The 13,885-nt window shown below is 39.2% G+C and overlaps 1 protein-coding gene across 1 annotated transcript in view; it reads right to left on the minus strand.

Moving 5' to 3' along the window:
• The window catches only part of DNAI3 (dynein axonemal intermediate chain 3), an 87,769-nt gene that overhangs the window by 51,271 nt on the left and 22,613 nt on the right, over positions 1 to 13,885 (minus strand). Inside the window, exons 8-12 of the mRNA XM_070467818.1 lie at positions 10,913 to 11,029; positions 7,118 to 7,308; positions 6,233 to 6,357; positions 3,271 to 3,360; positions 1,514 to 1,600 (exon numbers count right to left, since the gene is read on the minus strand). Coding sequence (XP_070323919.1) covers positions 1,514 to 1,600; positions 3,271 to 3,360; positions 6,233 to 6,357; positions 7,118 to 7,308; positions 10,913 to 11,029 — 610 coding nt within the window. The remainder of the gene's footprint in view (positions 1 to 1,513; positions 1,601 to 3,270; positions 3,361 to 6,232; positions 6,358 to 7,117; positions 7,309 to 10,912; positions 11,030 to 13,885) is intronic.

The raw sequence follows: 13,885 nt of genomic DNA on the forward strand, positions 1-13,885 counted from the left end.
AGGACTGATGCTCAAGTTGAAACTTCAATACTTTGGCCACCTCATGTGAAGAGTTGACTCATTGGAAAAGACCCTGATGCTGGGAGGGATTGGGGGCAGGAGGAGAAGGGGATTACAGAGGATGAGATGGTTGGATGGCATCACCGACTCAATGGGCATGGAATTGAGTAAACCTCGGGAGTTTGTGATGGACAGGGAGGCCTGGCGTGCTGCAATTCATGGGGTCACAAAGAGTCAGACACGACTGAGTGACTGAACTGAACTGATGGGACCGGATGCCATGATCTTAGTTTTCTGAATATTGAGCTTTAAGCCAACTTCTTCACTCTCCTCTTTCACATTCATCAAGAGGCTTTTTAGCTCTTCTTCGCTTTCTGCCATAAGGGTGGTATCATCTGCATGTCGAGGTTACTGATATTTCTCCTGGAAATCTTGATTCCAGATTGTGCTTCATCCAGCCCAGCATTTCTCATGATGTATTCTGCATATAAGTTAAATAAGCAGGGTGACAATATACAGCCTTGACGTATTCCTTTCCCTATTTGGAACCAGTCTGTTGTTCCATGTCCAATTCTAGCTGTTACTTCTTGACCTGCATACAGATTTCTCAGGAGGCAGGTCTGGTGGTCTGGTATTCCCATCTCCTTCAGAATTTTCCACAGTTTATTGTAATCCACACAGTCAAAGGCTTTGGCATAGTCAGTAAAGCAGATTTTTTCTAGAACTCTCTTGCTTTTTTGATGATCCAACGGATGTTGGCAGTTTGATCTCTGGTTCCTCTGCCTTGTCTAAATCCAGCTTGAACATCTGGAAGTTCACGGTTCACGTACTGTTGAAGCCTGGCTTGGAGAATTTTGAGCATTACTTTACTAGCGTGTGAGATGAGTGCAATTGTACGGTAGTTTGAGCATTCTTTGGCAATGCTTTTCTTTGGGATTGGAATGAAAACTGACCTTTTCCAGTCCTGTGGCCACTGCTGAGTTTCCCAAATTTGCTGGCATATTGAGTGCAGCACTTTCACAGCATCATCTTTTAGGATTTGAAATAGCTCAACTGGAATTCCATCACCTCCACCAGCTTTGTTCGTAGTGATGCTTTCTAAGGCCCACTTGATTTCACATTCCAGGATGTCTGGCTCTAGGTGAGTGGTCACACCATTGTGATTATCTGGGTCATGAAGACCTTTTTTGTAAGTTCTGTGTATTCTTGCCAACTCTTCTTAATCTCCTGCCTCTGTTAGGTCCATACCATTTCTGTCCTTTATTGTGCCCATTTCTGCATGAAATGTTCCCTTGGTACCTCTAATTTTCTTGAAGAGATCTCTAGTCTTTCCCACTCTATTGTTTCAAGGGCCTACATAAAAGCAACTCAAAATGTGTGCAGCAGATGTGAAGACAGGAAATAATACTTTTTTTTTTCTGTTGAGTCTTTGTTTAGCTTGACAACCTTGTCATATACTTTTTGATAAACTCTGATGGCATAAACTTGCAGGTGAAAAGTTATAAAAACTAACCTTGAGAGTGACTTTTTTACTTCTACTACCACCTGCCTTGATATTTTCTATTCGATCTGCATGTGCAGTAATATCCCACATGACAATCTAAAAGAGAAATAAATGTTATTATAACATATTTTTAGGAATTAGCAAATTGAGTCTTGAACATTTAAAAAAGTCTATTGGTATTGTATGCACTCTGATAAATCAATCACCTTGGGAGGATAATAAAAAAAAATAGCCTATATCCTAAGTCAGCAACATTTAAAGGTAATATAAAGAAGTTTTGTTTTCTATAAAAGCATTTTTAGCTCTTTTTTGTGCTTGTGTTAATGAATGCCAAAATTTTTTAATCCAAGACACACATCATGCAATTCTCTCTGCTTTGGGAACAGCTCTTCCTTGTTTGGAGGAAGGTACTGATTGTGGGGAGAACTGCTTTAGACCCAGGAGAAAAGTCTGTTCTCCAGAATTAAGTACAAACACCCAAAATTGTCTGAAAGGCTAGGAAATGATGATTTCTATTTCACTGAATATCATGGTCAATTCCAGGGCTTCCCAGGTGGTTCAGTAGTAAAGAATCCACCTGCCAAGCTGGAGACCTGGGTTTGATCCCTAGGTTGGGAAGATCCCCTGAAGAAGGAAATGGTTACCTACTCTAGTATTCTTGCCTGGAGAATTCCATGGACAGAGGAGCCTGGTGGGCTACAGTCCATGGGGTTGCAGAGTTGAACACAACTTAACAACTATACAGCAGTAGCAGCAGCATGGCCAGCTATGAATTTGCATATACATTGATGGTCATTTTTTGAAAAATCAGAATAAAGTAGAATGTGCAATGCTAGGATAATCTTCAATGATTAAAAGTCATTCCTATACACTAAAATATCAGGGTTACAAAGTTGTGGCTGATTTCATTTTCATCATTTGCTTTTCTTAAATATTCTGAAAAAAAAATATTCTGAAAAGTTGTGTCACCTTCTCAATCAGTAAAGAGGGCAGTATTCGCGGGGCTTGGAGGATGTGCTCTGGATCCTCATTATAAACACCAGTTATTGTTGAACAAAACCATGGAAGAAAATTAGTTTACTTGGATGTTTTGGTTCTGGATATGTGAGCATGGATGATGCAGTCATTTACATTTCAACCAGAAGAAAGCTTTCCTAGCCACACGATAAAAGATCATTATACCCTTGTAATGGTCAAATTCACTATATCACAAAGAACTTAAACTTTGATCATAAAATAGCTATAAGCTTTTTGTTTTGTTTTGTTGGAGAAACAGGCAATTGGAAGAGAGAATCTAAGTTTTATACAAATTACATAATTGTAAAAAGGTGTCAAATTATACACACAAAAATTCAGTGATATAGGTAACTTTTTCAAAGAATTCTGTTTAAATCCTGGATCATTCCCTAACTCCTATCACTAGGGAAATTTCAGAAGAGGCCTCCTGGCCAAGAGGTATTATGCTTATGGTCTTTGTTCTTCCCTGGAATCTTACACAGTGCATGGTTCTAGTTCAGCAACACAAATAGATCTGACCTGGTTTTCTTCCAGTTACCATATAACTGGATTACCCTGTGGACATCTTGAGCCCAGATGCCATGTCTACCACATTTTTATACCCCAGTTCCTGGTATGGTGATTCACATGCAATTGGCATGCCTTTCCTCTGCTGAATTGAACCCTTAAGTTAAAAAAAAATAACCAGTCAAAATGTATAACAGAATGCTATAAATTAATAAAAAGCTGAAAGAAAACCCCAGATATACCTGCCCATTTATGCAGCCGCCAGCAATGATATTAGGGTCAGTCGGACAGAACTGGAAGCAGAAGATGTCATCGGGGCTTTCCAGCATTAACTAAGGTAAATCCCCAAATTCAAGAGAGAATGAGAAAAACTATTATGATCACAGCAAGAAAATAATATTAATAAAGTCAAAGGTCTAATTTTATAGTTATTTATAAAAACATGCACATGGAGTCCATGCTGAAAATTCTACCTCTGGAGCAGAAGCTGCTTTTGCTGAATTTTATTCTGGACGTTGATCATGCACATGAGAGCAGGGTTCTTAAGGGGACCTGGTCTCCCCTCCTCTACCCTCCATGGGTCAGTGTTATACTTTTTTTTTTAATAAATAAAAAGACTATTAAATCAGTGTTTCTGAAAAGTGTGGAGAGCAAGCTATGGGAGGTCAGGATATTTGTATGATTTATTTCCACCTGTATATACAAGCATGGCACAGAATGAGCACTCAACAATAAAACGTGTGAACAAAAAAAGATGATGGAGTTGCCGGTGATATTATTTCAAATTTTAAAATAATACAGAACCCATAAACAAAATCAAGTGCCTCGGGGGTAGGGAGGAAGCTCTGCAAGGAATACAACAGTGTAAGGAAATAGGTATACTAACCATAGTTAGCATCTGTGTTACTGTGTCACCACCAAGCTCAACACTCGCATGGTTATCATTCTTCTTTAAACATTAATGACCAAAAATATAGGTTCCAAAGGTCACTGGTTTACCAGCACTGAGCTAAAGATTTCAAATTGGAACTGGGATGGATTATCTTGGTTTATTTTGTATTTTGTGAATTCTAGAGAAAACTCTACTTTTGAAAATAAAATCGTTTAATACTTTCTTATAGTTTTGATTAGAACAAAGACAAAAATCACTTGCATTATATCTTTAGGAAATTATTTTGCATATTTTTTTAAAACTATTCTTCAAAATAGAGGAAAGGAGAGCATTTCTTTGCTCTTCCTATTTGCCAGGAGGTTCAGCCACACTTCCATGGCATGGACTGGAGAGGGTTTCACTGAAAAACCCCAGTGAGAGATGGCACCATTCTCGTGGTGAGCAGGCCAAGGAGGAAGAACAACAGAATGGTCATTTTGATCTCAGTATCTATAATAATTAAAGCATCTACCCTCTCTAGCAGTAGAAATTGTCTTTATTTAGATGAAGGAAGAAGGAATAGGGGAGGATAAGGCTGCAAAATTCTGAAAGAAGTGGGAATACCAGACCACCTGACCTACCTCTTGAGAAACCTGTATGCAGGTCAGGGAGCAACAGTTAGAACAGGACATGGAAGAACAGACTGGTTCCAAATAGGAAAAGGAGTACATCAAAGCTGTATATTGTCACCCTGCTTATTTAACTTATATGCAGAATATGTCATGAGAATGCTGGGCTGGATGAAGCACAACCTGGAATCAAGATTTCCAGGAGAAATATCAATAACCTCAGATACACAGATGACACCACCCTTACGGCAGAAAGTGAAGAAGAACTAAAGGGCCTCTTGATCAAAGTGAAAAAGGAGAGTGAAAAAGTTGTATTTAAGCTCAACATTCAGAAAACTAAGATCATGGCACCTGGTCCCATCACTTCATGGGAAACAGATGGGGAAACAGTGAAAATAGTGGCTGACTTTATTTTTCGGGGCTCCAAAATCACTGTAGATGGTGATTGCAGCCAGGAAATTAAAAGACGCTTACTCCTTGGAAGGAAAGTTATGACCAACCTAGGTAGCATATTAAAAAGCAGACATTACTTTGTCAGCAAAGGTCCGTCTGGTCAAGGCTATGGTTTTTCCAGTGGTCATGTATGGACGTGAGAGTTGGACTGTAAAGAAAGCTGAGCGCTGAAGAATTGATGCTCTTGAACTGTGGTGTTGGAGAAGACTCTTGAGAGTCCCTTGGACTGCAAGGAGATCCAACCAATCCATCCTAAAGGAGATCAGTCCTGGATGTTCGTTGGAAGGACTGATGTTGAAGCTGAAACTCCACTACTCTGGCCACCTCATGTGAAGAGCTGACTCATTTGAAAAGACCCTGATGCTGAGAAAGATTGAAGGCAGGAGAAGGGGAGGACAGAGGATGAGATGGCTGGATGGCATCACCGACTCAATGGACATGAGTTTGGGTAAACTCTGGGAGTTGGTGACGGACAGGGAGGCCTGGCGAGCTGCGGTTCATGGGGTCGCAACGAGTCGGACACAACTGAGCAACTGAACTGAACTGAAGGCTTATTAGGGAAACTTTAGTTATACAATGCTTTATAGAAACAAAATATTAATATATTTAAGTATGTTGGAAAAACTTAATCTAACACTCTAAACTCCCTCCCCCTAAACAGAACTCATCTTATGCAGACACTGGAAACTGAACACTGTGGCGGGTAAACCCAGCCTTCAGCCTATTTTATTTGGATTGCCGTGTGTTTTGGTTTAGTTTTAGTTGAGGTATTTTAAACTTGGGAGATCTCCCACAGAATTCCCTCGACAAGCGGGACCACTTGACAGCAACAGCTGAAGAGTACTGTCTCCACAGATGGGCTGTGTTCTCTCCAGAGCCACGGTCCCCACCCTCTCCCACACAGGCATCTTTACTCATTACACCTCCTCCTGGTGATCCTTGGAATTGCCGAAGTTCATGGGAAACTAATGTCTGCATTTGAACAATTAGTATTGAAATAAAGCCCATAAAAGGGTTTACTCTTTTAAAATCAATTGACCATTTCTCTTATAATATTTTTTAAAATAATATGTTGATTTTCTCAATAAAACTTTTTCAATAATCTAAGTGTAAACTTGAGTTTTGCTCAAATTGAATGACAAAAAATTCTGAAGAAAGCCTAGCTTTATAGGGGTTTACAACCTTAAATGATTATAAAATGTTTTGCAATTAAAACTGCTAAAGACCATATGGATGACTCTCCTTTATTACCTGAGGATGTATGGGATCAGAGAAACTCCAGAAAAGAATCAGTGATGGTTGCAGCAGTAATTTACCAGAAAAGTGGACCCTCTCTTCAAAGGACAGCCGTACAGCCACCGACACAGCTATTAGCCCTGTTTGGAACACAACTGGGAATTAAAGTCTGCAGCCATTGTGCACAGAGAAGTGTTTGTAGGTTTTGTTTTTCTACATAGTCACTGTTCACTTCCATTTGAATGAAGCCTCTGTAAAAATATTCTACAGGAGACCAAGAGTATTGTTAGAGCTGTACTGTCTAATAGTACACTGGTTGCCAGTAGCCACTGTTGCTTATTAGCACTTGACTGTGGCTGGTCCAAATTGAGATGGACTGTTGATATAAAATCAATGGTGCACTTTGAAGACTTAGTAAGAACAAAAGAGCTTTGTTTTTGTGAGGAGAGGACCAACACTGGGCGGGAAGGAGGAAGAAAGAGAGCAAGGCTGGCTCTGTCCATCGTTCCGTCCTCGCACATTCCTACCCTCTTAGCTGCTGAGCGCTTTAAAGATGTGTCTCCTATTATGCCCAGTAATCAGAGAGGTGGAGTGTTGCAGGGAGTGAAGCTAGCCTTAGGAGCCCAACAAGTCCTGGTCAAGTCCAGATTTGGCATTACACCAGCTGGGCAACGTGGGCGCTCTGGTCCTCTCCTTATGAACTACAGACCACAGTGTGGTCCTGAAAGGTAGCTGGGAGGAGAGATGAAGAGAGGGTGAAGAAAGCTCTTGGCAGGTGCAGGCACTCAGGAATAGAGACTGTCTTATTGAAAGTGAGCCAGTTTGCAACTTTATATATAATAGCAACTGGTTATTCTGATGTCATCCCAGGAGGGAATCCCAGTCAAGACTCTGCCTCACCGTAAATGACAGGATGCCAGGAGACGCAGGTGATCATCTTCTCGGTTAGGCTGTGAAGGTCAGTAAAGGACTGGTACTCTTTTAGGTGGGTATCTGTCTTATCCCCAAAGGTGCCTTCTTCTGCTGCCAGGCATTTCCAGTCATGAATAAATGTATTCATGATTTCATTTTGCTGTAAGGCTATTTCCACACTATTTTGTAAAAGAGAAAAGAAGAATTAAGAGGTTGGATTTTAGTATTCAATGATACGTCTTTCAGCAGCTCCTCCTGCTTCATTTATACTGAAAGAAAAAAATGTTCTCTGTTGTATATGGTAACTAATGATTAACCCTGTGTGAAATATTAAATGACTTAAGAGAAAAAAAATTCATGGCAGTGTGCTACTCAGAACTTCTAATGCCAGGATACTGTTAGCCGACAGCCTCTGCATGCTCAGTTGCTTCAGGCATGCCTGACTCTTTACAACCCCATGGACTGTAGCCCACCAGGCTCCTCTGTCCATGGGTTCCTCAGGCAAGAATACTGAAGTGGATGCCATGCCCTTCTCCAGGGGATTTCCCAACCCAGGGCTCCAGCTCACGTCTCCGGCATGGTAGGCAGATTCTTAACACTGAGCCAACGGGGGAACCCACAATAGCCTCTAACAGCATCACACTCTGCCTCAGCTTCCCGGCCAAGGCCATGCTCTCTGTGGGTCAATACTGACCACGGCGGCTGCAGACTCCAGGGCTGATTCTGCCCCAGGCGGGACTCCTCCAACAGGCCGTCTTCCTCTGCAGCTCCCTGTCGGGTTGGCCGAGACTTTGTCTGAAGCTCTCCCTGCTCAAGCATGCTTCCTCTTCCTTTATTTTTCACAGTGAACTTCTCAGTAAATGTCAACTTTGAACTTGATCTCATTTGCTTTTTGAAAACTCCAGTTGATAGAGCAAATTCTTTTAGCCATATTCAGTACCAAATGATCATGTATAAAATTATTGTATCATACATAATTATAATACTAGTATATATAATAATTATACTATATATATAATTCAAAACAACAAATAAGAGTTTCTCAAGGGAAGATTTGGAGTTTAGAAATGTGTGTATATGTGTGTGTTTGTGTGGTGGTTTTAGCTGTCACAGTGTCTGGCAAGTGCTAGTGTGTTTAATTCTATTTCTAATCTTCCCACAGTGCATGAGACAGTCCCTAAAAATGAAAAATGATCCTGTTAAAAGTACTAATATTGCTCCTTTGAAAAACAATTTGAGTCCTCTTCTTAGTTTAAGAAACTCAGCTTGACAAGTTCCTGTTTTATAAGTTGCTATAATGTCTACTGTCGCTTTATGTGCTTAGGCTTGAAAACTCAGATCACTCCCAAGGCCTCTAGGAGCTTTCCCACAATTAGAATGCCACCCGAGGTTTCACCCTAATGGTTGAAAGTCCAAATAACTTGATTTTTTAAAATAAATACAATAAGTTGAAAGAGTGATTTTCAATTATGAATTTCCTAAAGAAAAAAAACCCTTTAGTTAGATGATTAAATATAAGCAGTAAGTATCATAATAGATATTCCTAGCACATTAAACAAGGGTACCATTTGTCATTAATCATTCATTCCTGTTCACTGAGGGCTTCCCTGGTAGCACACTGGTAAAGAATCCGCCGGCCAACACAGGAGATGTGGGTTTGATCCCTGGGTTGAGAAGATATCCCGGAGAAGAAAATGGTAACTCACTTCAATATTCTTGCCTGGGAAATCCCATGGACAAAGGAGCCTGGCAGGCTATAGTTCCCACAAAAGAGTCAGACAGGATTTAGCAACTAAAAAACAACCATTCACTTCATAATTGAATATTCTGGGCTAAATTCTTTTTGTACTTCATCTTTCAAACTAGATGCATTTCCTTGGACCAGCAGCATCAGCAAGACCTGGAGCTACTAGAAATGCAGAGAGACAAGCTCCACCCCATATCTACTGAGTCAGAACCTGCATTTTAACAAGATGCCCACGTGGTTCATATGCACAATAAAGTTTTAATTACCCTGTGTAGGGCAGGTTCACACCCAGAGCTTCAAGGTTTAAACTCAGTTTCAAGTAGAAGCATTTGTTATTAATAGCATTTTCAAAATCATTTCTTTCTGTTTCAGCCTGCACTGGGAAGTAATTCACAACGGAGAAGTGAAGACAACATCTTTTCTCTGGTTTCCTGTTTATTTCCCTGCACTGTACTGTGTGGTTCCTGAGCATGATGAATTTGAGGCTTGCAAAGCTTGTAGTCTGAGTGAAAGCCCATGGGTATCGTTTTTTTTTCTTAACCTCAAGATGAATGTTTCTCAGTTGCTTTGAATTCCCTTGAAGTTTCTCACGTTCCTCTCAGATCATTTTCTTCTTTTGCAAATAATGCTCGCTTTAGTTTGTTCTAGACAAAAATTCTATGAGAAGGAAGGAACTCATTTCTAATAGAGTTCTCTTCCAGAACAAAACAAGGTTTATTTTAATTTTTAAAAATTAAGCAAACCTTAAAACAGTTCTAGAGTGGGAAGCATGGCTGTGATGGTTATGTGGTTTCTTTTTTATTCTTGGCCAGGGCTGTTAAAATTCCTGTACCAGTTTCCCCTCTTTCTTCTTATAGTTCTGGCTCCTCCATCCCACATCTCAAGGAAGCAATTATGAAGCTCTTCACTATCCCTCTCTTTATAAGTATGGCAACTGAAAGGGAAGAATAAAAGTCCAAGTCCAAAGATAATACACAGTGAAGATAATTGAGAATTGGCTATGGAGCATATATTCCATCAAAAATTGATTGTATATAGACAGTTCTCATTTTTAATGTTCTTAGGAAAATTTTCATTAATTACTGAATTTTTGTGTGGAAAGCAAAAGAAACCTCAGATATTCTGGTTTCTTTCTAATTGTCCACATAGGAAAAGCTATAGCATACTTGTTGTGAGTGAGTGGCAAATAGTTAATAAACTCTTTCTGAATAATTATAACCGAAAATTTGAACCAGATTCTCTCTAGGTAACAACTTCTTGACAGTTGTTGGAATTTTCAAAACATTTACTCTTAAAATGTTTCCTTAAAAATAAAAAAGATTAACTTGGGCTATGTATGAATTTGTCTACCAAATCTTTAATTTTGGGAAAAAATGGAACCCAACCTATTGGCACAGCTGGCAGACTTGCCCACCGTTGGCTCCACTCATTTGAACTCTGATATCAACTTGATGAGACCTTCAAACTTCTTCTCTGGTTTAGAAGTCCTCAGGGTCTGCCCAGGGTCCTGGTATGAGTGAAGGGGGCATTCTGAAGACACTCCTCTTTCAGAGCCAAGAAGAGTGCAGCAACAGAGGAATTAGAGGTAAGGAGGACACATCCAAAATTATATCTGAGCTGAATTAAGATTCTCATTTAAAATAAATTTTTGTAAATTCCTATCATAGTGATGATCATCCTCAACATCTACAACATCCCCATCTTTGTAATCCTATAAAAAATCAAGAAAGAGACTTAAATAATAGAAACTATGGTAAATAAATGGTAATTTGCCTTTAGGAAAACATGTTCGACAGTATATACCTTCCAGGTTCACACCGTTTGGTGTGGCCCTAGCTTGGAAGGTCTAGAATGTTGCTTAGCAATAGAAGGGAAAAGAAGACAGAATCTGTAGAAAGTATCACATGTTCATGGGTGTCTAAGAAGTGACTTCACACCTTCTACCTGTACATCAGGTATGGAGTTGTTTTTTAAGGTCTCTTATTATAAGTAAACAAACACATTTTATGTTTTTTAATTTAATATACAATTTTTACCTTGTGCACACACCGTTAAGAAACTCGGTCAAAGTCTTTGATTGTCCCAATGCCTCTTTTTCTTCTTCCAAAAATTCTCTTGGATAATATTGTGTAGTAGCATTTTTGGGACATGTCCTAATATATTAAAAGAAATCGAATACCAAAAATTAGATCAAAGACAAATATAAGTCATGGCAGGTCAAAGATATTTCTCTGTGACCATATTAGGATATTATTTTATACTTAAATTCTATATATTGAATTTTTTCTTTACCTTAGATACCAGCTGCCATTCAAAGTATTTGTGAATTTCTCTCTGATGTAATCAGCAAGTTCTTTATTTAAAAAAATTTAGATACCATTTTAAACTTACAGAAAACTTTTAAGAAGGGTATAAGAGATTCCCATACACTCTTCACCCAGATTCATCAATTATTAACATTTCTAAAAATTTTTAATTGGAAGATAATTGCTTCACAACGTTGTGCTGGTTTTTGCCATACAACAATGTGAATCAGTCATAAGTATATATATATATATATATATATATATATCCCCTCCCTCCCACTGCCTCCCCATCCTGCCTCTCTAGGTCATAACAGAGCTGTCAGGCTGGGTCCCCACACTATGTATTAATGGCAGCTTCCCAGTAGCTATTTATTTCACACATGCTGGTGTATATATGTCAGTGCCACTCTCTCAATTAGTCCCACTCTCTCCTTCCCATGCTGTGTCCACAAGTCTGTCCTCAATTATTAACATTTTGTTACATTTGTTTTTCATTCTTTCTTCATTTCATTGAATCAGAGTTTCTAAACCAGTGAGATCCTATCCCATCCTCTCAATCCAGGAACATTTGGTAATGTCTGGAAACAATTTTGGTTGTCACAACTGGAAGTGCTTTTGGCACCTCGTGCATAGAGCCCAGAGATGTTGTTAAACACCTAGAGAGTACAGACAGCACCCCACCCCCCCGACACCCCACAACAGAGAATTATCCAGACAGTGGTGTTGAGGTTGAGAAACTCTGCTCTAAATATACAAAACCAGAAATAATTTACATTTTGGCAGTAATAACAGCAGGATTCTGGGAGAAGTTATTCCACCCAGTTTGCTCTCAGTATTCACCTCTACCCTTGGATATTATACATTGTATTATACCTCTGGGCTTTGTCAGTTTCACCCACTAGACTGGGTGAGCTCCTTGATTTTAGGGTATGGGGCTGTAGAAAGATCATATGATACCGTCCTTAAGAGAGTGGACTCTGGTGACAGGCTGCCTGGCTTTGAAGCCGGGTTCTGTCATTTACTAGCTATGTGACCCTGAGCTAATTAATTACATGTTGGCTGAAAAGTTTGTTTGGGTTTTTCTGTTACATCATATGGAAAAACCCGAATGAACTTTCTTGCCAACCCAATATTGAACCTCTCTGTGTCTGTTTTTTAATCTCTAACTGAAGTTCTTAATGTCCCCTAGCTCACAGTGTCATGGTAAGGATTGAATGTGTTAATAGATGCAAAGCTTTTAAAACAGTGCCTAGCACATTTTATGTGCTCCAAAAATTTAGGTTGTATTTAATCTGTGTTTGTTGAACAAACGTCAGTAACATGTCTCTGAAAGGCAAGTATACTAATGGACAATAATCAAAAAGAGTGCTAAAGAGAGTTTTGTTTATATTTAATTGAACAGTAACTTCTTTTTTCCCTGCCTAGATCAGTGTCCACAGCAGAAGACAGGCTGATGGAAAGAAAGAATGTTAGTGTTGGAACCAGAGACTTGGGTTCAGATCTTAGCCTTACCTTTTGGTTTCTATCCACACTAGTACCCTCTGGGTAGGATTAAGCAAGAAATTATGCGGCGCCTGGTGGCTTCATCAAAGTAGCAACATGACTGAGTCACTCTCACTTTTTAAAATGTGATTTGTTTTGTTGTTTCTCAGCAAATCTATTCATTACTGCTTAAAATTTAAATTATGTTCTAAACATTGTGCTTTCGTTTTTACCCTCTTTGCTTTAGTTTCTTTATTTGTAAAATGAAAATAGTGTCTACCTCAGATGGCAGTTGTGAGAATTAACTGAGTTGTGTGGGCAAAGTACTTAGAAGAATGCCTGGTATGTCGTAAGAACATTGTAAACATTTGTTTTCACAGTCATTAATCTTTGAACCTCATCTCTGATTTTTTTTTTTATTTCTTCCATCACAATCATATATCCCATCTTTTCCACCTAATTTCTGATCTTAGTAAATGGTACCAGCATTCTCCCAAGTTACATGGATGTGAACTGTTTGAATTCCTTTTGATTCATTCCCTCACACTTTACTCCACTTTGTGGATCAAGATCTGCAGCTATTTCTCATTTTTTCTGTCCATCTACATAGAAACAACTGTCCATCATAATCACTCAACATGCATGGAGAGCCTACTAACTCTAAAGTCTTGTGGTTAGGGTCCCTGCTGTCATAAGTTCCTTCCTGAGTCTACCCTGGCTGACTCATTCTTTTTATTTTTTTGGAGTATAATTATTTTACAATGCTGCATTCGTTTCCTCTGTACAATGACGTGAATCAGCTATATGTATACATATATCCCCTCCCTTTTGGACCTCCTCTCACTCCACCCACATCCCACCCATCTAGGTCATCACAGGGCACCAAGATGAGCTTCCTGTACTTTATAGCAAGGTCCCACTATTTATCTATTTTACATATAGTAGTATCTATATGTCAATCCTAATCTCCCAACTCCTCCCTTCCTTCCCTCTCCAGCTCTGTCCACAAGTCCATTTTCTATGTCTGCATCTTTATTGCTGCTCTGGAAATAGGTTCATCTGTACCATTTTTCTAGATTCCACATACATGCGTTAATATACAGTATTTGTTTTTCTATTTCTGACTTATTTTACTCTGTATGACAGATTCTAGGTCCATTCACATCTCTACAAATGACCCAATTTCATTCCTTTTTATGGCTGAGTAAACAGAAATCTCTA

Source organism: Odocoileus virginianus, chromosome 5, assembly GCF_023699985.2.
Source record: "Odocoileus virginianus isolate 20LAN1187 ecotype Illinois chromosome 5, Ovbor_1.2, whole genome shotgun sequence".
Taxonomy (NCBI): Eukaryota; Metazoa; Chordata; class Mammalia; order Artiodactyla; family Cervidae; genus Odocoileus; species Odocoileus virginianus.